Source organism: Urocitellus parryii, chromosome 16, assembly GCF_045843805.1.
Source record: "Urocitellus parryii isolate mUroPar1 chromosome 16, mUroPar1.hap1, whole genome shotgun sequence".
NCBI classification, from domain to species: Eukaryota; Metazoa; Chordata; class Mammalia; order Rodentia; family Sciuridae; genus Urocitellus; species Urocitellus parryii.
Window position 1 is genome coordinate 18,359,071 of NC_135546.1, and position 26,879 is coordinate 18,385,949.

General features: G+C 64.0%; 1 protein-coding gene across 2 annotated transcripts in view; it reads left to right on the forward strand.

Moving 5' to 3' along the window:
- Positions 1-2,745: 2,745 nt before the first annotated feature.
- The window catches only part of Fbln2 (fibulin 2), a 35,790-nt gene continuing 11,656 nt past the window's right edge, over positions 2,746-26,879 (forward strand). Inside the window, exons 1-9 of one of the 2 annotated variants that reach the window (XM_077793541.1) lie at positions 2,746-2,829; positions 10,887-12,117; positions 19,202-19,310; positions 20,366-20,495; positions 22,165-22,342; positions 22,954-23,163; positions 23,506-23,619; positions 24,008-24,109; positions 25,604-25,744. In XM_077793541.1, the coding sequence (XP_077649667.1) occupies positions 10,890-12,117; positions 19,202-19,310; positions 20,366-20,495; positions 22,165-22,342; positions 22,954-23,163; positions 23,506-23,619; positions 24,008-24,109; positions 25,604-25,744 (2,212 nt within the window). In that variant the 5' untranslated portion in view covers positions 2,746-2,829; positions 10,887-10,889. The remainder of the gene's footprint in view (positions 2,830-10,886; positions 12,118-19,201; positions 19,311-20,365; positions 20,496-22,164; positions 22,343-22,953; positions 23,164-23,505; positions 23,620-24,007; positions 24,110-25,603; positions 25,745-26,879) is intronic. The other variant, XM_077793542.1, reaches the window with a different exon arrangement.

A 26,879-nucleotide genomic window follows, 5' to 3' on the forward strand; every position in this document is an offset into this window, starting at 1 on the left:
TTTGCAAACTAGACAAGGCATTGCCATCACCTGCGGGGATCTAGTTACTTATTTTGAACTCTCCATGTCTAAGCTTTACTGCAACAAAATACTTGAGGCTAGCTACTTTACAAAGAAAAAAAAATATAGTGAGTTCAGAGTTTTGAAGGTTCAAGGGCCTGGTACTGTCATCCTGGCCAGAGTGCCTTGGGCGAGTGGCTTCAGGGTGGATTGTCACGTGGTGAGACAGGGAGCCAGGAAGATTCAGGGGCTATTCTCGCGGGAACTAACCAGGGTCCTGAGAGACACACTTTGGGCAATGCCCCCAGACACCTCACAGCTTTCTGTTGGGCTCCACTTCTAGAAGGTTCTATCCCGCCAACACCCTGTCCCTCCAGACCAAACCTGCAGGGCCCAACCCAAGCCACAGCAAATGCCTTCTCCTCCTAACAGCTCAAGTTGTTTTTGAAATTATAAGGACAATGAAATGAGTCAGGGACGATTGACATGCCACACGCTGCTTCAAGCACCTGACTTCCAAACAGTCCAAGGAGCCCGAGGAGATGGCCCACGCCCGTCATCCTAGGGGCTCGGGAGGCTGAGGTGGGAGGATTGCAAGTTGGAGGCCAGCCTCAGCCAACAGCAAGGCCCTAAGTAACTCAGTGAGACCCTGTCTCTAAATAAAATTTAAAAGGAGGGCTGGGGAACGTGGCTCTGTGGTTAAGTGTCCCTGGGTTCAATCCCTGGCACCCAAACAAAACAAAATAAAAAAAATAAACATGGAGTCAGGAACCACTTGTACCCAGGGACACTGAGGCCAGAGGGGTAAAGCCACCTGCTGAAGGTCACATAGAGAAGCTGTATGTTTAAACCAAAAGCCTTTGGGTTGCAAAGCCAGTATTCCCAGACCTTTAGTGATGATCGAATAGAATTATTTTTATTATGCCAGGACGGAGGCTCAGAGAGGTGTAGTAACCTCCCCAAGGCTGCCCAGCAAGGATGCAGACCCAATAAACGCTACTGAGCCCTCTTTTCCCCATCTGGACTGGCCAGGTGGTGCAGGTGGTGCGGCTGGGCCCACCCAGTGGGTCCCTTGGTCCCTGGGAGCGGGTGAGATTGTCATGAATGTAAATCACACCGCTGCCCGCTGTGACCATTCTGTCTCCGCCTTATCAGCAGTAACTTCCTCCAACTGTGCGTCAGCCCCGCCCTGGGCCCCAGATTCCTGGTGGGTGATGCAGTTGTCTGATAGCAGCCCTGGCTGCAGCTCCGCTCACATAACAGGGGTCTGGAAGCAGCTCCCTGTGTTGGAGGGCACCACCAGGCCTGGGGCTCCTCAGTCCCAGAGAGTGAAAGTGCTGCCCAGGTTTAGACAGGAAGCTGCGGCAGGTTCTCAGATCAAGCTTTGGCCCCCTCATCCCCTCCTGGCTCGTTTGTGAGCTCTTCCTAGCTGTGTGACTCTGGACAGGTGGCTTTCCCTCTCTGTGCCTTTGCATCTAACTGCCTCACTCCTGTCCTGGGCTGCAGGGAGCCCCTGGGGTGCAGTGATCACTCACTTTTGGGTCATGGCTGCCACTTAGTGACGTGGGGCTGTTCATGCACCTGGGAGGGGGATGGGGTGCTGGACAACGAGGTTCTTGATTGACAGAGAGGGTCAGGCAGAGATTCAGAGGCCAGGAGAGACACAGGCAGGGGAAGGGGCTAAAGGAGAGAGAGAGGGAAGTTCTGGAAAGTTCTAAGTAAACTCTGAATCGTAACATTTATAACAGGGAAGATGGTGGGTTTCAGGCGATGTGAATTTTACTGCGTTTGCTGGGGCCTGGCTGGCCGCGGGGATGCCAGGTGGGTGCGGAGGAAGGAACCTGAGCTTGGGCCCCTGCCACGGTCCTGCTGCAGAGCCCGGGTGCTGGGCCAGGATCTCCTCCCCGGGCTGCGGGGTGCCGGGTGCCTGCGTGCTCTGGACAGGAGTTGGAGCACCTTGGCCAAGAAGAAGGACCTGGGAGGCAGCTTGGATCTGCTGAGGGTGGAGGTGGGGACCAGATGGTGGATTCCCCTCCCGCCTCCACTGGGGCCCCTGGTCTCAGCCCCAGGAGTTGACATGTTGAGTTTATAGTTTGCAGTGGGTGGGGGTCCCGTGCAGGCAGGACCCGGTCTCCTCGTCTCCCATTCACAGCTGAGATCAGCCTGGCCGGGCGCTGTGTCCCCGAGGACCTGCAGTGGTAGGGTGCCTGGGGGATCCCGGGAGAGGCAGCCAAGAGGGTGCGGCTGGATGGAGGCTGGCGGGCCTCTGCGGGGGCCTCCTCCGAGGTCCTCAGGCCATCAATGGGGCCTTGTCAACGGACACCCAGGTCAGGGGTCCAGGCGGAGTATGAGGCTCAGGCAGGCTGAGACCGGAGCTCCCCAGCGCGCCCCTAGCAATGGGGCCGGATGTGGGACTCCAGGTCCAGCCCGGACGGAGGAGGAGGAGGGCGCCAGGACCAGGCACCAGGCGAGCTCCCGCTCTGCAGCAGCGCCAGGAGGAGGGTCTGCACAGCCCGCCCCAGCCAGCCCGCGGGGCCCAGACCCCGCCCTTGGGGCGTGGCCTGCTCGCAGCCCCGCCCAGGGGGCGTGACCTGGTTGCTCCGCCGCGCCCAGGGGCGGGGCATCTTCACCCGCCCCCCGCCCAGAGGCGTGGCCTGCTTATCCGCCCCGCCCAAGGGGCGTGGCATGATCACCCTCCCACAGGGGGCGTGGCCGTCTTGCCCCGCCCCGGCCCCGCCCCGCGCCGCGCGCAGCCTGGGGGCGCCCGGCTCTCGACGCGCCGACTGCGGACGGGACGGACGCGGACGCCCGGCGGAGCGCAGACCCGCGGTGAGTGTGCCGGCCCCGTGCGACCCGGGCCGCCGGTCCCCGCCTGCGCTGCCCCGGCCCCGCCGCCGCGCTGCAGCCCGGGGCTGGGGGCGCCACGAAGCCCGCGGGCCGGCCGACGGGCGGACGACCCCGCAGGCTGCCCCCGACTCCCCGCCGCCGGCCCGCGTGGCCCTCGCTCTGCGCGGGGTCAGCCGGCAGGTCCCCGCCTGGCACGTCTGTCGCCCACTCCCTCGCCCCCTGGCTGCGCTGGCCTCGGGTCTGTCCCCGCCCCCGGGTCGCCCACCTCGGCCGGGGAGACTGGGGCCTCGCGGGCTGGCGCCACCCCCGCCACCCTGTCCCCAGCCCCCGCCACCCTGTCCCCAGCCCCCTCTAGCTGCCACACACACCGCCACAGCGGAAGGTCTCGCACCCTCCGCAGGGGCGCGTCCCGTCCCGGCCTCCCGCCAGCGCCGCCCCCGGCCAGAGGCTCCCGCACCCCTCCCCGCGGCCCCTCTACCCCCTTCTCCACGGCCCCTCTGCACCCCCTCCCCGGGTGCCCCTTTGCACCCCCTCCCCGGGTCCCCTCTGCACCCGCTTCCCAGTGTCCCTCTGCACCCCTTCCCCGGGTGCCCCTCTGCACCCCATCCCCGGGTCCCCTCTGCTCCCGCTTCCCGGTGTCCCTCTGCACCCTTTTCCCGGGGCCCCTCTGCACCCCCTCCCCTGGGCCCCTCTGCACCCGCTTCCTGGTGTCCCTCTGCACCCCTTCCCCACGGCCCCTCTGCACCCCCTCCCCGGGTCCCCTCTGCACCCGCTTCCTGGTGTCCCTCTGCACCCCTTTCCCAGGGCCCCTCTGCACCCTCTCCCGGTGCCCGTCTGCACCCCCTCCCCTGGGCCCCTCTGCACGATGTGCTCCTGCACACAAGCGAGCAAGTGGTCCCCAGACATGCAGCCTTCTCGGTGGTGGGTGTCTTTACTAAAAGCTTGTGCCCTCACCGCAGGCGGCAGCAGGGGACCCCACGTGGGCGCCTGTCACACGCAAGGCCCCTGTCACATGGGCCACACATGTCTCCCACACACGATCCGTGTGGCTCACATACCTTCAGATGGGACATCCTGTGCTCTGGGAATCTGGCACCGGAGCCTGGCACAGCCCCAGGCACGGATGACCGTTCGGTCCCAGGCACCTGTGGGTCTCTGGGCAGCCCTGGGTGGGGTGGGGAACCCGAATCCTGGGGGCTGGCGGGGCATTTCTCTGGGCCAGGGTCCCTTGCTGCAGGCACCTGGGTGGTCTGGAGGGGCTCAGCCTCCGGGGGTGGGTTTGACTCTCTCCAGCCTCTTGTCCCCTCCCCTTCTTGTGCTAGGGGTGCCCTTTCAGCCTCTGTCCCCAGGGTTCTCCTTCCAGCTCTGTGGTGGCCATGGATGTGCTTTAGTGTGGGCGCTTATTCAAGCAGAGCGCTGGAGAAGGAAGGGTGCTGGTCCAGGAACCCCTAGGACTGGGTGGCAGGCAGGGCTCTGTTCCCTGGGGCTTGGCACCCAGGAGAAGCAGTGCCTGTTTGGGACTGAAGGACCCGGGCCCTGGGCCTCACTTCTCCATATGAAAATAGGGGTGAAGATCACGTCCCCAGGAGGGCGGGCAGAGTGGCCAGACCCGGCTCCCCACTCTGATCCGGAGCAGGACAGGGTGGGGCGCCAGGGGTGAAGTCAGAGAACCTTCTCCCCGAGGCACAGCCCGCCAGCCCCGCGGCTCGCCCTGCTGTTTGCTTTGGCTGGGAGCGTGTTATTATTATTCTAGAAAATTTAATTAGCTGCCAGCATTAACAAGTTGGCCGATTTCACATCAAAGTCCGGATTTCCGTCTTCTCTGGAAGAAAAAGAATCCCAGGCTCTTGCCTTTCGTGATCCTCGTGTCGTGCTGGTACCCACAGGCGGGTGGGGCAGCCATGCCCTTGGGTGGCAATGTCCCTCTTCCTTGGCTTCCTTGGCTCCTGGCTGGCCTGCTGGACCCCTCCTTGCTCTGACTGCTGGGGACGTGGGGTGTTGGGGGCTTCACGGCCAGGGTCAAGCTTTGTCCCCAGGCACATCTTGGGAAGCCTCGTTGTCTTACCAGGCAGAGGAGTCACAAGGGGTGGCCTTCATGCTGGACTGCGGGGGACAGAGGTCTGTGGTCCTCCCAGATGGAAGGCAGGAGCAGGGTACCAGGGATTAAACTCAGGGGCCCTCGACCCCCGAGCCCTGTCCCCAGCCCTATTTTGTATGTGATTTAGAGACAGGGTCTCCCTGAGTGGCTCAGGGCCTCACTGTTGCTGAGGCTGGCTTTGGATTCGCCATCCTCCTGCCTCAGCCTCCCCGGCCCTGGGATGACAGGCATGGGCTGGGTGTCACTGACCCTGTGGGGAGTTCCCTGAGCCTGGTCCACCTCGGACAGCCACATAATAGGTGCTCAGTAAGTCCTCCTGCCCTGTGTGGCTCAGGTGCGGGGACTGTCTTCCCACAGGGTCAGGGTGGAGTGGACCAGGGCCTAAGGGGACGCCTTAGTCCTCCATGTTGAAGGAGGACTTTCTAGGGGCCATAAAAGCCAGCACAGGATTCCTGCATCGGTGTGATGCTCACCGTGTCCCCGCGTGACCACCAGGTGGAGACTGCCAAATCTCTGGGCGAGTCCTTGTGCCTCTGGGATCTTTGGGGTGTGTCCACCCGATGCTCTGTGTGTCTGGCAGTTAGAGGCTGCGGGGTGGGAACGGGTTCCCTAAACCCCTGGCCACTCCCGGCAAATGAGATGCCACACAGAGGGACTTGGGGGACCCCATGGGGCAGAGGGACAGCCGGCTGCCAGCTCCCAGCTCCGTTCCCTGAGAGGAGGGGCTGCCAGCGCCTCCTTCGGAGTCCCAGTTTGGTGGCCCTGCGCTCTGGGTCAGACTCCTAGGGAGGCAGGTCAGCTCTGCTTTCTCCACGGGTCTCCTGGTACCAGGGGTCCTCGACCACAGAGCCCTGTCCCCAGCACCTTTAATATTTCATTTAGAGACAGGGTCTCGCAGAGCTGCTTAGGGCCTCGCTAAGTGGCTGAGGCTGGCCTCCAACTCATGATCCTCCTGCTTCAGCCTCCCGAGTGGCTGGGATGACAGGTGTGCTGCCCTGTGCCCGGCAGCCTTGGGGTGTTCTGAGCAGGAGCAAGAGACAGTCAGACTTGGGAGTTGGAGGTCCCTGTGCAGTCGGGTGTGGGGCAGGCCTGGGGGACAGAGCTGCAGGTGGGAGGCCTGCAGGGGACAGGGCAGGGATACTGAGGCTCAGATGCATATGCCTGCCCGCAGTCACGCAGAGGCTGAGGAGGACGGGCTGGGACAGAGGCCAGGTCCCCAGCGAGGGCCCCTTCCGGCTGGCATGGCTGGCGCGTGCCACTCTCCACCTCCTCTGGCGTGTCCTTCCCAGGCCCCGGGGGTCAGCCCCTGCGTCACTTTGCTCCATTGTCCTGGTTAAACAGGCACAGACGCCCTCCTCTGTTTCCACGGGCAGCAGGGGAGGCCGGTCCAGGGAGGCCGCTTCCTTCCTCAGGGCTGGAGCCCGCTGCGCCCCCAGGGCTACATTGTCCCTGGCCAACGTCCCCACCCAGGTCTGGAAGGGCTGCCACCCCCGCCCTGGGCAGCGGCCAGGAGTCTTGGCCTGGGGTGCGGTCATCCCACCCGTCTGTGAGGAGGGGCCTGGCCGTGGGAAGAGGGCTCTGGGGTGCGCGGGGATGGAGCTGTGCCCAGGTCATAGGGGTCCTCTCTCCGGCCTCAGTGGTTCCAGCTGTGAAATGGGCCAGGTGGCTGTGCCCGGCCCCGGGGTGGGCGGAGACGCAGGAGTGGACGCAGCCTGCCCAGCCCTTTTCATATCTTATTAGAGACAGGGCCTCCCCGAGTTGCTGAGGCTGGCCTCCAACTCGTGATCCTCCTGCCTCAGCCTCCCGAGCGGCTGGGATGGCAGGCATGGGCCACGGCCAGGCTGCGGTGTCCTGGACAGCAGAGGGCTGGCTGTCCCCTGCTGGCTCTGTCCTTGGCAGCCTCTCCTCTTATCTGCTCCCTGCTTCTCTTGGAAAGCAAGCTGGTCTCAGGACCTCCTCTGACCCCGCATCCCCCGGGCTCTGTGGCTGTTATCTGATCACGGGCTGCAGCACCAGGCCCTGGAGGGGACCTGTGCCCTTTCTTGGGGAGACTGGCCGAGGTGTTGGCTTCCTCTTCAGCACAGTGAGGCCAGGCCCTACGAGTGCCAGGTCTCCGCCCGCCTGTCCGCCTACCTTCTTGGCCTTCCTCCGACACTTAATATCATTGAGAAAACTCTCTTTGTTTTGCTGAAACAAACCTTTGACCCTGGCTGTGAGATCACTTGCCTGAAATCCAGAATACCCCCTGCAAAAAAATAGAGCAGGATCAAGCCCCCTCGGCCTCCTGGACCCTCTGTCCCCTGCCCACTCATTCTTAAAAAGGGCGGGGGGAAGTGTCTGGAGATATCATAGGTCCACCAGGACCACAGGATCCTTCTCTGCTGTCCTGATGGGTCAAAAGAAAACTAAAGGGGGAATGTCCCTGAGGTCATCTCCAGCCCCATTTGGAAGGGTCCTCCTGTGAGCCCTTCTGTGTTCAGTTTGTCCGTGTTGGACATTTATTGAGTGACTCCTGTTTTTAGTGCAGCAAGACCAGCGACTTTTTTTTTGAATGAGGGACTAAACCCAGGGCGCTGACCCCTGAGCCGCGTCCCAGCCCTATTTATTCTTTATTCAGAGCCAGGGTCTCGCTGAGTTGCTCAGGGCCTCAGTGAGTTGCTGAGGCTGGCCTCCAACTCCTGATCCTCCTGCCTCAGCCTCTCGAGCCACTCAGCAGGTGCCCGGCTGGCAGGTGCTTGAGGAAGAACTGGGAACTGCAGGGCTCTGGCTGTCCTGCATCCGCCAGGCCCTGCAATCACATGCCTCCGCCACCTTTTACTAGTCATGTGACCTCGGGCAGATCACGTACCTTCCCTGGGCCTCAGTTTCCTCATCTGTAGAGCGTGGTTAAAAAAAAAAAATCCTGGAATGTTTGCCAGGGCCTGACATCCTGCTGGCACAGAGGATCACTCATGAGCCTGATCAACAGCTCCAACCCCGACTGGGATCTCGTGCCAAGAGCACGTTTATTTTTCCCAGTGAACTTGACGACTTCCTTTTAGCAGACTAGGGGCCCCTGGGTCACTGTCTAATTTCCCTTTTGGCCTTGGCTGCCAGGAAGCTCACTCCTCCAGGAAGGTCTCAGGAGCAGCCCTTACTTCCTGTTAGGTCTTTGGTTCTTTTATTCCCTTGTCCCCTCTCTGTGGCTTATGACTCACTTGGGCTCCGTGGTCCCCATGTGCTATTACTTTTTCTTTTGGCAAAATATGCCTGAAGTCTGCCATTGGAAGGCTCAGCTCAGTGTGGAGGGGTGAACTCAGCTCCTCGGGCGGCCATCATTGCTGACCTTCATAGAACTTTGTCATCATCCTGGACAGGCCTCTGTGCCCGTCAGCACCCAGTCCCCGCCCCCAGTGGCAGCCTTGGCCACCACATCCTCCTCCTTCTTTCTCTTTTGTTTAGGAACCGGAGCCTTCGCCCCCTGAGCCCTGTCCCCAGCCCTGTTTGTGTTTTATTCAGAGACCGGGCCTCGCTGTTGCTAAGGCTGGCCTCCAGCTCGCGATCCTCCTGCCTCGGCCTCCAAGCCTCTGGGCCAAGGCGGGTCCTCTCAGGGTCACCAGGCTCAGCAGAGCGGCTCCCGTGGTCCCTCCTGCGGTGGCCAGACCCTCACCTGGCTGCCCAGGATCCCAGACCCCAGGTGCAAGCCTGGCACCTGAGCGTCCCTCTGCCGTTCCCCTGTGGGGATGGTCACTGTGCTGAGTTTCACTGGCTACATTGTCACCTGCCCATCCCTGGCCCCATCACAGTGAGGAGGGGCCGAGCCTCACCAGGTGCTGGTCCCCTAATCGTTCCTCGAGGCCAGCAGGGGGCCCGCTGGACAGCGGGCAGTTGGCACTTGGGATTCCTTGGGCTTCTCTGTTGGCTCTCAGTTAATCCCAGTCCTTCAAGGATGACACGCGTCACCTGCTGTCCTAGTGCAGGGAGTTCAAGGTCACGACAAGGCTCTTGTTTAGGGCGTGTCACAACCACTCCAGTCCTTTCCCTATGGGCGAGTGTCCAGTCCTGTCCAGTGAGTCCCTCAGTCTGTCCCTGAACATAAATTGTCTTCTGTCTCCGGCTCTAGGCGTTTGTCATTTGCAGGGACGGTCTCTGCCTCTCTTTGTCCCCTTTACCATGTGGCCCTCCTGGGGTCCTGCCTGTCAGGGAGCAGGGGGTGCCCAGGACAGTAGCCATGAGGGCACCGTGGCCCCTGGGCCTGAGGGCTGGGCAGGCCGCTGGGGACCTCGGCCATTGGGGAGGGTCTCAGAGAGTAGCCAAGGCCTGAGGGCCACCGTCCCACCCTGACCCCGGGTCACTGGATCCTGGGAGACGGGAGGACATGGGGCTGGGGGTGCCTTCGAGGTCACCACTCCCGGGACTGAGCAGGTGGCCCCCAGGGCCAGCAGCACATCTGCAGGGCTGCACTGCCTCCGTGGGCCTGTGGGAACTCACGTGGCCTCTGCAAGGGTGGGGAGGAGGGGAAGGACTGGCGACGAGGTGGCATTTGGGTGGCGTTTGGAAGAGGAAGGCTGTCAGGAAGAGAGCCCAGGGAGTGTTTAGAGGGCCCCGCAGAGCTGGGCAGTCTGGAGCCATGGCGCTGGGGCTGTGGGTGTGAGGGCAGCCACTGGGGAATCGCTGGCACCCGGACGGCAGGAGGCCTGCTGCCTGGCAGAGCCGGGGTCTGTGGCCGGGGCGGAGTCTGCGGCAGAGGCGGGGTCTGTGGCGGGGCGGGGTCTGCAGCAGAGGGCGGGGTCTGTGGCAGAGGGCGGAGTCTGGCAGAGGGTGGAGTCTGCGGCAGAGGGCGGGGTCTGTGGCAGAGGGCGGAGTCTGGCAGAGGGCGGGGTCTGTGGCAGAGGGCGGAGTCTGGCAGAGGGTGGAGTCTGCGGCAGAGGGCGGGGTCTGTGGCAGAGGGCGGAGTCTGGCAGAGGGTGGAGTCTGCGGCAGAGGGCGGGGTCTGTGGTAGAGGGCGGAGTCTGGCAGAGGGCGGGGTCTGTGGCAGAGGGCGGAGTCTGGCAGAGGGTGGAGTCTGCGGCAGAGGGCGGGGTCTGTGGCAGAGGGCGGAGTCTGGCAGAGGGTGGAGTCTGTGGCAGAGGGCGGGGTCTGCGGCTGGGGTGGAGTCTGTGGCTGGGGCGGAGTCTGCGGCAGAGGGCTGTTCTGGGAGGAAGCAGCAGCACCTGTGTCAATGCTGCTGGGCCTCCAGGAGCAGGGAGGTCCCCAGGATGCGTTGGCTGGTGGCATCCTTGGGGCCGAGGTCACCTTCCCAAGGTTTCCCTGGCCTGGGCCTGGGCCTGGGCCTGATACTGGAGCTTCAGATGATGCGTCAATGGGTGTGCCAAACCCCGGGGAGGGGGCTTCTTCCTGCCCAGTATCTACTCTTGGCCATGCTGTCTGGCTACCCGCCAAGGAACTGGGTCAAGCCACATTTTGGGGGAGAAAAATCATTTGGGGCTGGGTGCAGCGGAAAACGCCTGTCATCCCAGCAGCTCGTGAGGCAGAGGTAGGAGGATGGCGAGCTAGAGGCCAGCCTCAGCAGCGCAGTGAGACCCTGTCTCTAAATAAAAATGAGCTGGGACGTGGCTCAGGGGTTGGGCATCCCTGGGTTTAATCCCTGGTACCAAAAAAAAAAATGTTGTTTGGGTGGCCCTCTGTGGCCCCCGTGCGCCGCACGTGCGCAGGCGTGGCCCTTGCGCGCGCATACAGTAGATACTCACGGTGTCTGTCGCTGTCCCTGTACTTTGTTGGCTGAGTGTGACAGAGTGTGTATGAGAGAAAGAGAGACTGGGCTTGCGTCAGGGTTCTAACCCACGGGGTCCTGTGATCCTGAGCGGGCAGGTATAGGGCTGTGGTGACCCCTGGGTAACGCGGTGACGGGGACGTCTGCACGTGCGTCCCTTCGGCGCTCACGGCTTCCTCCCTCCTGCAGGTTATGGCGCTGCCCCGGGAGCCCGCAGGAAGCTGGCCGGCCCCGGCCCTGACCTGGACCTTGACCCTGGCCCTGGCCCTCAGCCCGGGGGCGGCCGCGCCCTGGCCGGACTGCACGGGCGCGCAGTGCCCGCCGCTGGAGCACTGCATCGAGGAGGCGCTGGCGCCGGGCGAGTGCTGCGCGACGTGCGTGCAGCGGGGCTGTCCCTGCGAGGGCTACCAGTACTACGATTGCGTGCGCGGTGGCTTCCCCGATGGCCGCGTGCCCGCTGGCCGCTCCTACCTCGTGGACTTCGGCAGCACCGAGTGCTCGTGCCCGCCCGGCGGCGGCAAGATCAGCTGCCGCTTCATGCTGTGCCCTGAGCTGCCCCCCAACTGCATCGAGGCCGTGGTGGCCGCCGACAGCTGCCCGCAGTGTGGCCGCCTGGGCTGCGTGCACCGCGGCCTGAAGCACCCGGCCGGCCACACGGTGCACCTGGCGCCCTGTCGCGCCTGCCACTGCCCCGACGCCGGGGGCGCGCTCATCTGCTACCGCCTGCCAGGCTGCGAGGGCAATGCGTCGGAGCCTGAGGATGGCGACACCGAGCGGCCCTACGACGATCCCTACAGCTACGACCAGGAGGTGGCTGAGGCAGAGGCCAGCGAGGCGGAGGCCGGGGCAGGAGGCCCTCCAGCGGCCCTGGGTGGCGGGAACCAGGCCCCGGCCACCCTCCAGGCCACCCCCTGGCCAGGCGCCCTGCCCAGGCCCACGGCAGCCGCGGCTTTGGGTCCCCCGGCGCCCGCGCAGGCCAAATCCCGGAGAGTGATCGACGACGTGGAGGACGGAGAGCAGGAGGCCCAGGAGGCCATCGGGGAGCTGGAGGCACTGCCCACCGCCGCCCCGGCCAGCCCCGGTCTCCGCGCCCCAGAGGTGGCAGCCGCAGCCCAGTTGGGGCTGGAGGAGAACCTGATCCCCGAGGCCCAGGCCACCCCGCGCAGCTCTGCGCCCCAGACTAGCACGCCCCCGGGCTCGGACACCGAAGGCCACAGCCCAGAGCCCACCCCGCCCCGTGCCCCTGGGGATCCCGAGGAGCCCAACGTGCCCCCACTTCCGGCCACTGTGGCCCTGGAGCAGCCCCAAGCGCTCCCCACCCAGGCTGGGCCCCAGTTCCCGCCGCAGCCGCCCCGAGTCCACGAGGAGGAGGACGTGGACCCCAACTCCGTGCACTCCGTCCCCAGGGCCATCCCTGAAGGTAAGAGCGTGTCCTCTCTTCAAGACACAGGGCTGTAGGACCTGGACCACTGTTCTGGCTCCCTGCTCAAGGAGGGGACTAGGCCATCCGTCCCTGGACCCAGGAGGCCAGAGACCGGCCTGCTCCACAGCACAGCCTCCCTGGGGGCCTCTGGGAGCATTCATTCCACAAACCCAGGCGGTGTGGCTGCTGGGATGACGCGAGCTGGCGGTGGCCGTGGGCGGGGACTGGGGCAGCCTAAGCCTGCAGAGCCAGGGGGTGACAGGGAGTTGGAGGAAGTACACATCCAGAGGGGCAGGCAGCCACAGCCTTGCCCCAGCCGCCTGCCTCCCAGGGTCCCAGGCCTCAGGGAACCCCACTTTGCTCTCAGGAATCCCAGTGGTTTTTTGTCACTACCCCGGGATTCTCGGGTGTGTTTTGATGAGGCTCTTTGGGAGATAGATCCCCTGGAAGCACATGCAAAGGTCCTGAGGCTCGAAGGAGTGGGTGTGGGACAGGCAGTGACTTGGTGTGCAGGGAAGGGAAGGGGAGTCTGGGAGAGGATGGGTGTCACTGGGACCCGGAAACTCAGGCCTGGCCATCAGCCACCGTGTCCTCTTCCCCACTCTGGGCCACCTGTGTCCTGCTTTCTGTGCGCTGGTTCCAGGACACACCCAGATGTGGGCCAGTGACCTGGGCTTTGTGCCTCTGTTTCTCTGCGAGCTGCAGGAAGTCCTGCCTCGGGGTGTCTGGGGCACTGCAGAGCTGGGCCGCCTAGCACCAGCCGCTGAGCCTTGCCGAGAATCAGATGCGTGGGGGCCTCACCCCAGCTAGCAGCGACCTGCCGTCTGAGGTTTAGGGTGCGCCCTCTGCAGGGCGGAGCCAGCCAGTGAGACAGGCTTCCCGGGCCACCAGAACCCTCAAGTGCACCCACAGGGTTGCTGTTGTGGGTGCGCGGTGTGGTGAGGGTGGGCCGGGTGGCCTGGTGGCCTGCCTGGGGTGGGGGGTCTGGCCCGCGGGGCCTTGTGGCTGCTGCTGTTCGGGGAGGCTGGGGCGGGAGTCCTGGTCACCGAGGCTGGGGGTGTGGGCTGGAGGTGGCTCAGCCTGCTCCGCCCTGGCCGCCGGAGGTGGGGGATGGGCTGGAAGTGACCCCCCAGCTACGTTGCCATGGCAGCCGGGGGGCCTGGAGAAGGGTTTCCAGCCACCGCCCGGCCCCCGACTGGGGCGGGGGTCCTCCCTGTGAGTCGGAGCCGTGCCAGGGCCCAGGCTGCCTGCCTCTGAGCGGGTCCAGATGTGGCCTAATGGAATCCACATGCCCAGCTCCCCGGCCCAGCACGTCTGCTGTCACTCAGGACGCTTTGGGAGGGTGGCTTTTCCTGCCAGGCTGGCACCATGGAGGGGGCCAGGGACCCCTCTGGTGGAAGTACTCTGTAGAACCAGGACAGAGAGAATCCTGGGGTCCAGGTGGCCCTCTGCAGGTCGGAGGTTCCGGGAGCAGCTGCAAGCAGCCCCAGCCTGGAGGAGGCCCCCGCACAGCCTCCGTGAGCCCCAGGACAGTGGGGCAGGAAAGGGGCCCCTTCCTCTGGGCCTGGGGGCAGGCGCTGGGCACGCTCTGATGGCCGAGCCCTCTCCTTGTGCCCAAGAGCCCTGGCCTGTTTGTGGACGAGGAAAGCCAGCTGCAGGGACCCAGGCTGACAGCTTGGTTTTTCTCGAGTCTTCATTTCCTCCTGCCCTCACAGTGGTTTCCGAGTGTCCGTAGCATGCCTGGGCTCGGGCAGGCGGGGACTGTACAGTGTCACAGACCCCAGCACAGACCCGCCCCTGGGGAGTCGAGAGGCTTGGTGGGAGGGATCCTGAGTCCCGCAGGCTGGAGTCGGAGCTGGGAGTGGGCTGGGCCGGGCGGTGGGCGCTCTGGGAGCCTGCCTGGGGCAGCCATTCTTCCTGGGCATCCGGGAAGGCCAAGTGCTATCAGGGAAGAGCTGCAGTGTGATGGTCATGGGGCAGCAGCGAGGAGCCAGAGCAATAGCATGTGCAAAGGCCCCGTGGCCAGAGGGAATCGATTGGGTGGAAAGGAGGCCCTGTGACTGATATGAGGAACAGGAGCTAGTTCCAGGGTGACATGCACATCCTCAGGATGAAGATTTGGGCCTTTGTCCTAAGGGCAGGTCTAAGGCAGGGAGGGGCATGATCCGATCGATGTTTTAAGTCTTGGTTGCAGTGACCTGAGCGTCCACGAAGGTGGTCCAGGGTTCCAGGATTTGGGGACCCTGACACATGGTTGGTGACCTAACCATATCTTGCAGGAGCTTCAGGTTCCTGAAGCCAACGGGGAGGGATTGGCATCCCAGCAGCTGCTGCAACCCTCCGGGCAAGTTCCTGTGTGCGGCAAGTGGCCTCGGGCCTGGTGGCCTGCTCCGATTGCCAGAGGCGGCGCGTCAGACCCTGGGTGGGGAGCTCTGGGGACAGTGGGCCCCCAGGGCCCAACCTCAGGTCGAGGGCGCCGTGCTGAGTGGGCTCCTCCTCTCCCCGTGCTGCGACCACACAGGGCACTGCTTCCCCGCATCCGTTAGGAGCCGTCATTTAGGGATGATTGACGGTCCGCGGGCGCGGGCTCCTGGCTTCCGTGCACCTGCTGCTCGGTCGCAGGTGGAGGGACCCAAGGCTTGCAGACGCTGGGACCTGCAGGAAGATTCTGGGTCTTCAGATGTGGACAGAGGAAGGGAGGTAGGCGAGCAGAGTCCAGGGCGTGTGCCAGGGCCCGTTCCTCAGTGCCCTGTCACCCGGGGCCTTGGGCGCCACCTCTCCCAGAGCCCTGCCACCCCCGTTAGTGAGCCCTCTGAGGGCCTCCTCGCTGCCGGCTCAGCCTCAGGTAGGTGGTGGGCGTGGCCAGAGGAGGCCCCGCCCATACTACACTCGAGGCCACGCCCCTAGGCCACGCGAGGCCACGCCCACCCATGGGCCTCTCTGGGCTGGGCATGCAGCCGGCGTCTAGAAACGGCAGGGATTCCCGGTAAACTCTGCTCTCTGGCCGGTGTGGCTGTGCCGCGGGCCATGCCATGGGCTGGCTTGGGGACAGATTCTGTGACAGTGGAGCTGCTGACAGATCGGTGTCCCAGAAGCCACGGGTCATATCACAGAGAGATGTCTGAAGGTCTGGGCTCTGTCCAGATGGGCTTCTTTGGTCTTTAAATCTGTTTTCAAAATCGGTGGCTTTCCAAACCCACAGGTTGGCTAGGCCAGGGGTGGCTGATGTCCCCCAGGCTCAAGCGCAGGTTCAGGGGCTCCTTGCAGCGACAACTGCCGTGGGATGAGGAGGGAGGGGGAGAGGGCCTCCGCGCCCGGGACCTGCCCCGTCTCCTGCCCCAGCCTGATGTCATCTCACAACAAAAGGCTTACGCGGTCCTTCCCACCCAGGCGGAACTGTGCCTGGCCCCAGGCCCAGGCCAGTGGGTGGACTCAGCCCAAAGCCAGGTCTGTCGGTGGTGGGAGCGGGATTTCCTGCCCCCTGCCCTTGCTGGAGGCTGACTGGGGCCCTCAGGAGCTGTGTGGCCTTTGGGCCAATTGTTTAGTTGTCTCCGGCCTCAGTTTCCTCATCCACAAAAGGGGCTCACAGCCCAGGCCAGTTTGGGAGGCTGAGGCAGGAGGATCACAAGTTGGAGGCCAGCTTCAGCCACTTAGCGAGGCCCTGTCTCTAAATAAAACATAAGAAGGGTTGGGATGTGGCTCCATGGGCAGCACCCCTGGGTTCCATCTCTGGTACCAAAAACACAAAAGAGGGTACTCACAGAGGGCTCCCTCCTAGAGCCGGGTACCATGAGGAAGATGGCGCGTCAGGCCCGGGTCGGGACTGTGCGTGGTGGGGCTCTGCCCTCCGTGGCTGTCCTGCTCGGTCCTCTCCTTGACTGTGGTTCCATGCTGGGAAGCCTGGCTTGGGGGAGCCCCGGGTGTGGCCCCAGAAGCTGAGTTCCTGCTCTTCTGCCCTTGGCTGTGTGACCTCAGGCAAGCAACTCGCCCTCTCTGAGCCTCATTTTCTGCATCTGTCAGATGTGGGGTTGGTCCCAGGGTTCCCCAAAAGAGGAGCTGAGCTGTTCTGCAGCACAGAGCAGCCGTCCAGGGCCGTCGTCCCGTCTGTCCCCTGCTCCCGGGGTCCAGGGTGGGAGGGGCGGTGGATGCGTGTTTTGGTTCCAGTGAATGAACACGTGTGTCTTCAGCTGGCCGGGGACCGTCCCCTCTGGTGAGAGAGCCAAGGACAGGCCTGCTGGGGCCGGGTGTGTGTGGGGTGTTCACTGCCCACTTTCCGTCCCCGCCCCTGTTTGTCACTCCAGCTGGGCCAGATGTGCAGCCAGTGTCCTCAGGCTCCGTCTCCGCCCTGTCCCCGGAGCCAGCAGACGCCCCAACCCAGAGCCCTTCCCCTGGCCGTGGGCGGCCGCCCGGTGACCGGAGGAGGACCGCCGGCCTGCGCCCGTCTGCAGCCGGGTCCCTCCTGCCGGGTGGGGTGTGGGGTGCAGCCAGTGCCTGTGCCCCGTTGTTGGACATGCCCCGTCCCCTGAGCTCCAGGACGCCCAGCACAGGACGAGGGGCACGGCACGGTGACAACCAGCGTACGGTCAGGGTGACTGAGGCCCAGAGAGCTGCAGGGAATTGTCCAAGGTCCCCAAGGCCCATGAAGAGAGATGGTTGGTGGCCACCCACTGGGCACCTTGCCCTGGACCCTTTCCACCCTCTGGTGGGCCCTAGTGGCCCCTGCCAGTGGCCACGTCCCCGTTGTCCAGCTCGCAGTCCCAGGACTGGCCACACGCCCTGGCCGGGACACTGGGCCAGGCTCTGTGAGGTGCCCAGGACTTGGCAGGGGCCAGAAAGCCCTTCCTGTGCCCTCGGGATGCTCAGGAGCCAGCCTCTGGAGGGCAGCAGGGGGAGCGGTCCATGAGCAGGGGCCACCGGGCCCATGGGGACCAGGGACCACCACCTTAAACCCCAGGCCAGCGAGACGCCCAACTCAGGGGTTGGCCCTAGAGCGTGGAGGCCCAGCACAGCCCCTAATGTGGATCGTCTGCAGGGACGGTGGCCCACACCTGTCACCCCAGGGGCTCTGGAGGCTGAGGCAGGAGGATCACAACTTAGGAGGCCAGCCTCAACAATTGGGGCCCGGAGCCACTCAGCGAGACCCTGTCTCTAAATAAAATCCAGCGTCGGGCTGAGGACGGGGCTCAGGGGTCAAGTGCCCCTGGGTTCAATCCCTGGTGACAAGAAAAGTAGCAGAACTTTGGATTTGCTGAGGGAAGCTGGAATCGGGAGTTTCAGATAAAAGCTTTCAACTTTATAAATATTGGCAGATCATTCAGATCGATCTTTTAAACACACAGCAGTCACAGGCTTGCTGCTGCGACCTCTGCTCCAAGTGCTGCCCTCCCTGATTTCTCCTCCCTGGTTAGGAGCGGAGGCTGGGGGCCAGGTAGGGAGGTGGCCGGGGCTCATGGGGCCTGACTCGAGCTGGCTCCCTGCCAGTGTCCCCTCCCAGCTGAGTGGAGGCTGGGAAGGAGCCTCAGGAAGGGACTGTGTGTCAGGGTCAGCGTGGGGCCGGGGGCACAGTGCGGGGCAGGAGAGTGGGGTCTAGGGCTCCGAGCCTGCAGGGACCCGGGTGCGGCCTCCTCTGTGCAGACAGGGCTGAGCCTGGCTGAGGGACAATCTGGAATGAGGAGGAACCGCTCGGGATGGTGGCCATGGGGACCAGGGTGAGGGCCCCGGGAGCTGGCTCCCACCTGGGTGTGTCCCCAGCTGGGGGTGGAGATGGGGGCTGTGGCCCGGAGAGGCCCATGGGCAGTTGCTCTGCTCTGGGTAGCAAATGTCCCCCGAGAAGACTGAGTGACAGCCCAGCCCGTGGGAGGTGGGGAGCCCCGTGGTGGCCTTCAGGTCCCTGGGGGCTGGTCCTCTCTTTCCTCCCACCCCCACTTTTCACCAGCTCCTACTGTGACATGCCACCACAGGTCAAAGCCACAGGGCCAGCCGGTCGTGGACCACAGACTCGCCAACTCTGAGCCAGAGTAAACCTTTCTGCTTCGTAAGCCGCTTGTCTCGGGTCATGTGTCACAGTGACTGAAAACGGACCAAGCAGCGCAGCTCTGGGTGGGAGGGAAGCAGAGCCCAGGGCAGCTCTGAGTCCATCCCTCCCACCAAGGTGACCCCAACTGGCGGCTGGGAGTGAGGGGGCGCCAGTGTGGGGGCGGGGGACGGTCTCCTATTCCTCATTCCCCACCGCCTGGCCCCTGGAGCTCTGTGCGTGGGGACTGGATGGAGGCTGTTCTGTGGAAGGGAACCTGCGCTTCCCTCTTTCTCGCAGCGTCGGTCCCTCATGGGTCACAGGCACCTCAATGGCCGAAGCCTACGCGTGACATTCTTTTCCTTTTCATGCCAGGGATGGAGCCCAGGGGTGCTGAACCCCTGAGCCCCGTCCCCAGCCCTTTTGAGATTTTCCTTAGAGACTAGGTCTTGCTTGTTGAGTTGCTGAGGCTGGCCTCCAACTTGGGATCCTCCTACCTCAGCCTCCCGAGCTCCGGGGAGGACAGGCATGGGTCCCTGCACACGTACGTTTCTTCGATGGCAATTTCTTGTCAGCTGTAGGGATCTTAGAGATGGCTTCGCCTGTCCCTCCGTCCGTGGCACTGGGCTATGCAGGTCTTTGTTCTGTAGGCGGTGAAGGTGGCAGTAGCCGGTCCACCCAGTTGTCCCACCTGAGGCCTTCACGCACACACCTTGTGTCCATCTCGTCCTGTGCTGGGGACGGAGCCCGGGCCTCACAGGTGCCGGGCATGCGCTCACGCTGAGCCCCTCCATTGCTGCCCCTCAGGTTGAGAGCCGGGGTCACTGTGGCCTGCTGGTTCCTTTGGGGACAGCTCTAGGGACGACTCGTGGGGCTGGGCCCGGGAAGTGTCACTCCTACCGCTCTGAGCCCGGGTGGCCCCATGGGGGCACCCAGCCCAGGCCGTTCTGCAGAGACAACAGTGACGCCGAGCTGCGAGTGGCCACCGTGTCCCCCACCTGGGGACAGGTCTGGACAGTGGCCGGCCGCCCGCGCTGTGCGTGGTGACTGTGTCCTGGTCGTCCCCAGGGTCCACCCGGGAGCTGGTGGAGACGTGCTGTGCGGCCGGGCAGCAGTGGGCCGTCCTCAGGGACGAGTGTGTGGGGATCCCCGAGGGCACCGAGGGCGACGTCTGCAGGTGAGCCGTCCTGTCCCCTGCTCCACGCCGCGGGCGGGTGGCGCTCCCTGACCTGGGGCTGAGGGGGCGCCGTGACAGAAGTGCCAGAGAAGAAACAGCAGAGGGGACGGGAGGGTGACCTTGGCTCGGGTCTCCAAGGTCCCGTCCTGGTTGGCATCTGGCGGGCGCATGGTGGCACGGAGCCCACAGCCGGGTACCCAGGGCCCACTCCTTCAGCTGGGCACACCTCCCGCGTGTCCACCTCCTTCCAAGAGTCCACTAGAGTGATGAGTCCCCCCAGGCACCCTGGCGCACGCCTGCCATCCCAGCGGCTCGGGAGGCTGAGGCAGGAGGATCACGAGTTGGAGGCCAGCCTCAGCCACTCAGCGAGGCCCTGTCTCTAAATATGGTGCACAGAGGGCTGGGGACAGGTCGAGGGCCCTGAGTTCCATCCTGGTGGCCAAAAAAAAGTCAAGGCACCTTCGCTGGTGGAGCCCACTGAGTCAGTGCCCATGACCCAGTCACCTGCTGCTGACGGCCACCTGGGAACACTGCTCCCTGGGGACCCTCCAGCCCCAGGAGTTCTCTGTCCTCAGCCTCCCTGGGGGCGGTCAGCCGGGCTCTTTGTCACAGAGAAGCTGCGTCTCTTCCAGCGACTCCTTTTCCCAGACAGAAGGCAGGGCTCAGAGAGGTCGCTCTGTCCACCTGAGCCCCACAGCTCACTGCCAGCCCGGCCAAGAGCAGGCCCTGTGTCCTGGTGTCCAGCCTGGTCCTCCGTGGTCAGGATCATGACGCGGGGCCGCGGAGCTGTGGGCAGGTCCCTCCTCTGAGACCCTCTACCTCCCCTCTGTGTTTTTGCTACTTATTTAGAGACAGGGCCTCACTGAGTGGCTGAGGCTGACCTCCAACTCACGATCCTCCTGCCTCAGCCTCCTGAGCACTGGGATGAAGGGTGCGTGCCACCGTGCCCTGGCTGCTACTTTCCTTCTGTGAACTGGGGACTGTCACCCCCGGCAGAGGGTCCCTGGGAGAACGGGAGCCCGCCGCGCCTGAGGCTGAGGCCACCTCTCTTGCAGGACGGCCCAGAAATACTGCTGCACGTCCTACCTGAAGGAGAAGAGCTGTCTGGCCGGCGTCCTGGTGGCCAAGGAGGGAGGGCCCTGTGGGGCCGAGGACAATGACACCTGTGGCGTCTCCCTGTACAAGGCAAGCCCGGGGGCGGGGCAGTGATGGCCAGCACGGGTGGACTGGCGTGGGTCCCACGGTCCTCCAGGCCCGGGCAGCTCCCCTCTGCAGGGCTCCTTGGCGGGGGCTCATTTGGGGTCGGGAGACCCGCCACCTGCCCCCCGCCCAGAAAGTCCCACCAGCGACCGCTTAGGCCGTCGGTCCACAGGCCCCCATCCCACTCTCTGTGAACTGGCTTATTCTGGGACCTTGTACCAGTGTCCGGGCCTCATGGTGCCGTCCTTCTGAGCTGGGCTCACCAACCTCAGCATTTATCCACGTGAGAGCGGAGGTCAGAATTCCCTTCCTTTTTAAAGGCTGTATAGTACTCCACTCTCTGCCTGGATTCCATTTTCTTGGTCCATCCCACCCTTCAGTGACCATGTGGTGCCTTTTGCTCTTGGCTCTTGTGAGACACAATGCCATTTGTGTCCTTGGGCCCTCGAAGATCCCCTCTGTTCTCTGTACTGCTACTTAGATGGACTGGGGGCCATGCCTAGCTGCAGGGGAGGCTGGGAAGGAGAGGTCAGGCGCCCACTGAACACGAGGCAGGAGGAGGACAGGCTTGGTACCAACCCTGAGGTGAGGGCAGAGGACCAGGTGTCGGTCCCGAGTCAGAGCCGAAGACCCCCGTCTCTCAGGCTCCAGGTGGCACTGGGCAGAGGATTGCGACTGGGTCTTGTCACTCTGGGTCACTCCATCGGAGCCTGCCCTGCGGTGAGGCAGGTCTGGAGTCCGTCTGCCCCTCGCCTCTGGGCTCAGTGCCTCTCGATGGCTGTCAGCACTGGGGACTTTGCAGGGGTCGGGACACACGGGTCTTCAGTCCGTGGATGTCACGCGTCCGCAGCACCGGTCAGCTCTGGGTGGTGGCAGACCGTCCCAGGCTTGGCTCAGGCAGGATCCGTCTCTGCCTGTGCCCCGTCAGCGGGTCCTGGCTGGGTGGCCTCGGGTGGCTGCCCACAGGCGACCTGGGCCTGCCTTCCGTCCTGCTCTGGGGCTGACCCAGGGGTGCTGTCCACTGAGCCACACCCCAGTCCTTCTTAACGATTCCTAAGGTTTGAGTCAGGGTCTTGCTAAGTGGTTGAGGCTGGCCTCCAACTTGCAATCCTCCTGCCTCAGCCTCCCGAGCCACTGGGATCACGGGTGTGGGCCACTGTGCCCCGCTGACGTGCTTCGTAAGAGAAGCTGGAACGGCACCTTGCAAAGACGGAAAATGCTTGAACAGCTGGGGCTGTGATGACAGCCACTCCACCATCACAGATTTAAAAACCATGACACCAAGTTTCTTTTGGGGATCAACGGCCTGAGATGACACAGAGCTCCGCGACAGCTTTAGGGACCAGGCTTCTGTTCTTAGCTTAGAGCTTCGATCTTCATGGCTCAATATGGCTGCGAAAGCTCCAGCCATCACAAGTGTGCTCAAAGGAGAGCAAGAATAGTCAGTCCCCAAAAGATCTGAAAGCCCTGCCCCGGGAGAGGGAGAGGGCACGGGGTGGGTGGATGACAAGTTCGACCCTGGACCCCGTTGGCCAGCTCCTCCAGGCCCCCTGCTCCTTCCTGGGCGTCCTGCCTGCGTCGCGGGGCTCTGAGGCCAGGGGAGGTGACAGTCGCGGGGGCCAGCAGGCGCTGACGGCCGTCCCCCGCCCTCCAGCAATGCTGCGACTGCTGTGGCCTGGGGCTCCGTGTGCGGGCCGAGGGCCAGCCCTGCGAGGCCATCCCCGGCCTGGGCTACCCCTGCAGCCACGCCATGCTGTCCTGCTGCGAGGGACAGGACCCGCTCGTGCCCGAGGTGCGCCGGCCCCCGGAGCCCGAGGCTGCGCCACACAGAGGTGGGTGACGCCCGCCAGGCCCCGGTGCCTGTGGCCACTGGTCTGCTCGTCCGTCCATCCAGAAATCTGTGTGTCCGTCTATCTATGCATCCATCCATGAATCTGTCCGTCCACCCATCCACAGATCTGTCCGCCGTCCATCCACACATCCATCTGTCCACCTGCATGTCTGTCCACCTGTCTGTCCAGAGGTGCTGAATCCATTCCAGCCTCTCCCCACTCCCTGACCCACCCCTCCACCTCTGCGTCCACCCGTCCATTTCTTTTTCTTTATTTTTGGTCCTGGGGATTGAACCTGGGCCACCTGGCCCCTGAGCCCCGTCCTCAGCCCTTTTTAGAGACAGGGTCTCGCTGAGCTGCTTGGGCCTCACTTTTGCCGAGGCTGGCCTCCAACTTGCGATCCTCCTGCCTCGGCCTCCTGAGCTGCTGGGTTAACCGGCGTGGGCCACTGTTCCCGGCTCCCTTTCATTTCTCTCTCTCCATCCATCCGTTTCCCCTGGGTCCAGCCCCCCAGTCCCCCTTCCTCTCTGGCATCCATAGCCACCGGCCGTCCACCCTCCCTGCGTCCTCACCATCTCTGGCTCTGTCCTGACCGCTGGCCTGCACCCCAGTTTCAGAAGAAGATCTGGCGAGCCAGGAGGCCCTGTCCCTGGGCCCAGAGGCGGAGATGGCCAACAGCCTGCCTGGTGATGACCAGGACGAGTGCCTGCTGCTGCCCGGGGAGCTGTGCCAGCACCTGTGCGTCAACACGGTGGGCTCCTACCGCTGCGCCTGCTTCCCCGGCTTCGCGCTGCAGGACGACGGCCGCACCTGCCGCCCAGGTAGGCCAGGCCCGGGCAGAGCCGTCCCGCGGGGCAGCGGGCCTTCCTGGGAAGGGGCCTGTGGTCGTGCACGCGTGGGAACCGGCAGGGGCTGGGGACGCCTGCTTTGGGGACTCAGGAGGCCGGCCTCCAACTGGCCATCCTCCTGCCTCAGCCTCCCCAGCTGCTGAGAGGACAGGCGTGGGCCACCGTGCCTGGTGGTCTGTGGATTTTCACTCCAGATAATGTCCCCCCGTCCCTCCTCCTGCCTGAGTGGGTCTCTGTGGTGGCCCTGGCCAAGGACGGCTGGTGCCTGTGAGTGCTGAGGCCCTGGGAAGACTGAGCCCGCTGCTGTCCTCACAGACGGAGAGTCCCCGCAGCAGGGGGCCGCCCAGGAGACCCAGCTGAACCCGGAGCCAGCCCAGGAGCCCCCCAACACTATCCCGCTGCCCCTGCCGCAGCCCAACACCTGCAAAGGTGAGCAGGGGAGGGGTCCTCGGGGGTCCCGGGGCCACCGAGGTAGGTGCCGAGGGCCCCAGGGCTGGGCATGTGGCCCCCGCCTTGCACCTGGCCCTGTCCTCTCACCCGGTCATGCCTGGTGCTGGGAGTGTGTTTGCGATCTCCCATTTGTAAGTCCATCCACCCAGCTGCCCACTTGTCCACCCATCTGTCCACCTGCCCATCCACGAATCTGACCACCCACCTTCCCGCCCGTCTGTCTGTCTGTCCACCGTCCATCGTCCTCTGCCCTCTCTGGGCCTGTTGCTGTTGAACTTAGACCTGAGTCGGGAGGAGCCCGCATGGCGGGTGGGGGGTGGTGGGTGGCAGGTGGCGGGTGGCACTGACATCCCTGTCCCCCCTGCAGACAATGGGCCGTGCCGGCAGGTGTGCCGCGTGGTCGGGGGCACGGCCATGTGCTCCTGCTTCCCTGGCTACGCCATCATGGCCGACGGCGTGTCCTGCGAAGGTGAGGTCGCGGCTGCTGCCGCCTGAGGGACCTGGGGGTTGCGGTGGGGGGCAGGCTGCAGCCTCGCTGTGTCCATGAGGTCTGGCTCCTGGGACAGAGCCCCCTGGAGCCCTGAGACAGTCACTCGGTGTCACTGAGCCACGTGGGAGGTGCCCCTGGGTGGGCCCAGGGCCAGGGACTCCCCAGAGGTCCCCACCTGCAGATCGGGGTGGCCTGAGGATCCGCATTTCTCTTTCTGGTCCCAGGGGCTGAACTTGGGCCCCCCAACCCTGAGCCCCGTCCCCAGCCCTGTTCTGTAGAGACAGGGTCTCCCTGAGCTGCTCAGGGCCTTGCTGTGGCTGTGGTTGAGGCTGGCCTCCAACTCACAATCCTCCTGCCTCAGCCTCCCGAGCTCTGGAATGACCCACCCGTGAGCCCCCGCGCCCGGCTGAGGTCTTTGTGTTTCTCAGAGCGACCCTCGGGCCTGGCTCATGGACCACCTCTCAGCTCGCCTGCCCTTGAGGGTCACCCCTGTCTGGGTGGCTGTTGGTCTGTGGCCGGCAAGTACATCCATGTTCCCGCCTGGGTAGAGATCAGAGGGACAGAGGGACGCCAGGCCCCATCGTCGTGTGGGTGGCATGCAGACATGGCCCCATCTCTCCCGCTGTCCCCATAAGAACCTGCCCTGTGTCCACCTCTTCTGTGAGATGGGTTCCCATGGGGACCGAAAGTACCCTGTGAGCACAGAGAGGGAGACAGATTTGCCTGAATCACACAGCATGGTGGTAGCATGCAGGTCTCTCTCTCCATGTGGGGACAGGTTGCAGGACCAGGTGACACTGTGTCCCCTGGGCTCTACTTCCTGCCCCCCAGACCCTGAGGACCTGAGGAAGGCATTGCTCTTGGGTCAGGATTCCTTTGGGCCTGACCCCCATGAGCAACCTGAGGCCCACTCTGCCTCTGCTGGCCATGTGGACTGGCCAGTGTCCACATGTCTGCAGGCCCCCCTTGGTCCTCTGGAAGTAAGAGCTGAGGCCGGAGGCTGCAGACAGACATCCTGCGGGTGCAGGCAGCCTGCCCTGCGGAGTTGTCCTCCCGCTCTGTTGTGTTCACCATGATCAGATGGAAGCCAGGCGTGTGGCCACGTCTGTCCACCCAGCCACTCAGGAGGCTGAGGCAGGAGGATGGCAAGGTGGAGGCCAGCCCAGCCACTCAGGAGGCTGAGGCAGGAGGATGGCAAGGTGGAGGCCAGCCCAGCCACTCAGGAGGCTGAGGCAGGAGGATGGCAAGGTGGAGGCCAGCCCAGCCACTCAGGAGGCTGAGGCAGGAGGATGGCAAGGTGGAGGCCAGCCCAGCCACTGAGGAGGCTGAGGCAGGAGGATGGCAAGGTGGAGGCCAGCCCAGCCACTGAGGAGGCTGAGGCAGGAGGATGGCAAGGTGGAGGCCAGCCTCAGACCTGTGGCTGGCACCCGCCCGCTAACGGCCGCTCTGTTTCCCTCCCGTGGCTGCGGCTAGACCGAGACGAGTGCCTGGCGGGCACTCACGATTGTGGCCGGCGACAGTTCTGTGTGAACACCCTGGGATCCTTCTCCTGTGTCAATCACACACTGCTCTGTGCCCAGGGCTTTATCCTCAACGCACACAGGAAGTGCGTGGGTAAGCGCCAGGCCTCCCGCCGCCCGCTCACGGCCGCTCTGCTCCACGCGCTAAGGCCCTTCCGTGAGCTGTCCCCAGCCGGCACCCCCCGCTCCGTCTCATGTCCTTGTCCTGGCCTCCTGTCCTGCCTTTCCTCCGGGAAGCCTCTTTGTCCAGCGACGTCCCCAGGAGTCAGAACACTCAGCAGAATGTGTCCCCAGGCTGGGTGGGTCACTGAGGAGGGCATCAGGCACGGTGGGATCTAGAGGCAGTGGGGCAGCTGGGAGTTCCCACCTCGCTTTGACTTTAGACATAAAGTCACTTGCCATTTCCTGGCCACGGTTTCCTAGTCTGTTACAGAGGAAGCTGCTCCCAGGTGGGGTGGTGCACACCTGCCTTCCCAGCCACTCCGGAGGCTCAGGCAGGAGGATGGCAAGTTGGAGGCCAGCCTCAGCAACTTAGTAGCAAAGGGCTGGGGCATGGCTCAGGGGTTAAGCAATCCCTGGTACGAAAAAAAGAAAAGTGGATCTTACGTTGGTCTTCATCTGATGACCACTGGATGTGTACAGTCCAGAGCCCGGGTCTAGCTGTCCAGGTACCTGGGATGCATCTAGAACCTTCTCCAGAGGTGCATGACAGAGGCTGGGGTCCAGCTAATCTGGTTTTGTTCCCACCATTTGCTGGGTGACCCCGAGCAGTTCAGCCTCTGTGGTACCCAGTGCCCAGCCTGCACAGGTCACAGTGGCTGCTGGGTGACGGCGCTCCGGCCTGTTCCTTGGTGCTGGTGTGGCCAGCGGCCGGGGCTCCCGGGGCTCTGTGGGTGGTGGGCCAAGGACACAGGAGCCCTTGGTTTTCTACAGGGGACGGTCCCCAAACGGAGGTAGATGCAAAGGCGCAGCAGGGGACACAGAGGTCAAGCTACAGCAGAGACACGGGCAGAGCAGCTGGGGAGGGTGGAATCTGCCTGCTCCCCCAGGGTGGACAGGCTGGGAACCGGGAAGGGTGTGCAGGGTGGAAGGAACGGCCCAGGCGAAGGCCCAGAGGTAGGGTCTGCACAGAGGTCACTCAGGACCCGGGATAGGCCCCCATATGATGCCTTCTCCTTGCTTGAAGGCCATGTCCAGCCTGGAATGTCCCCTTTGTGACCCTCTGCTGC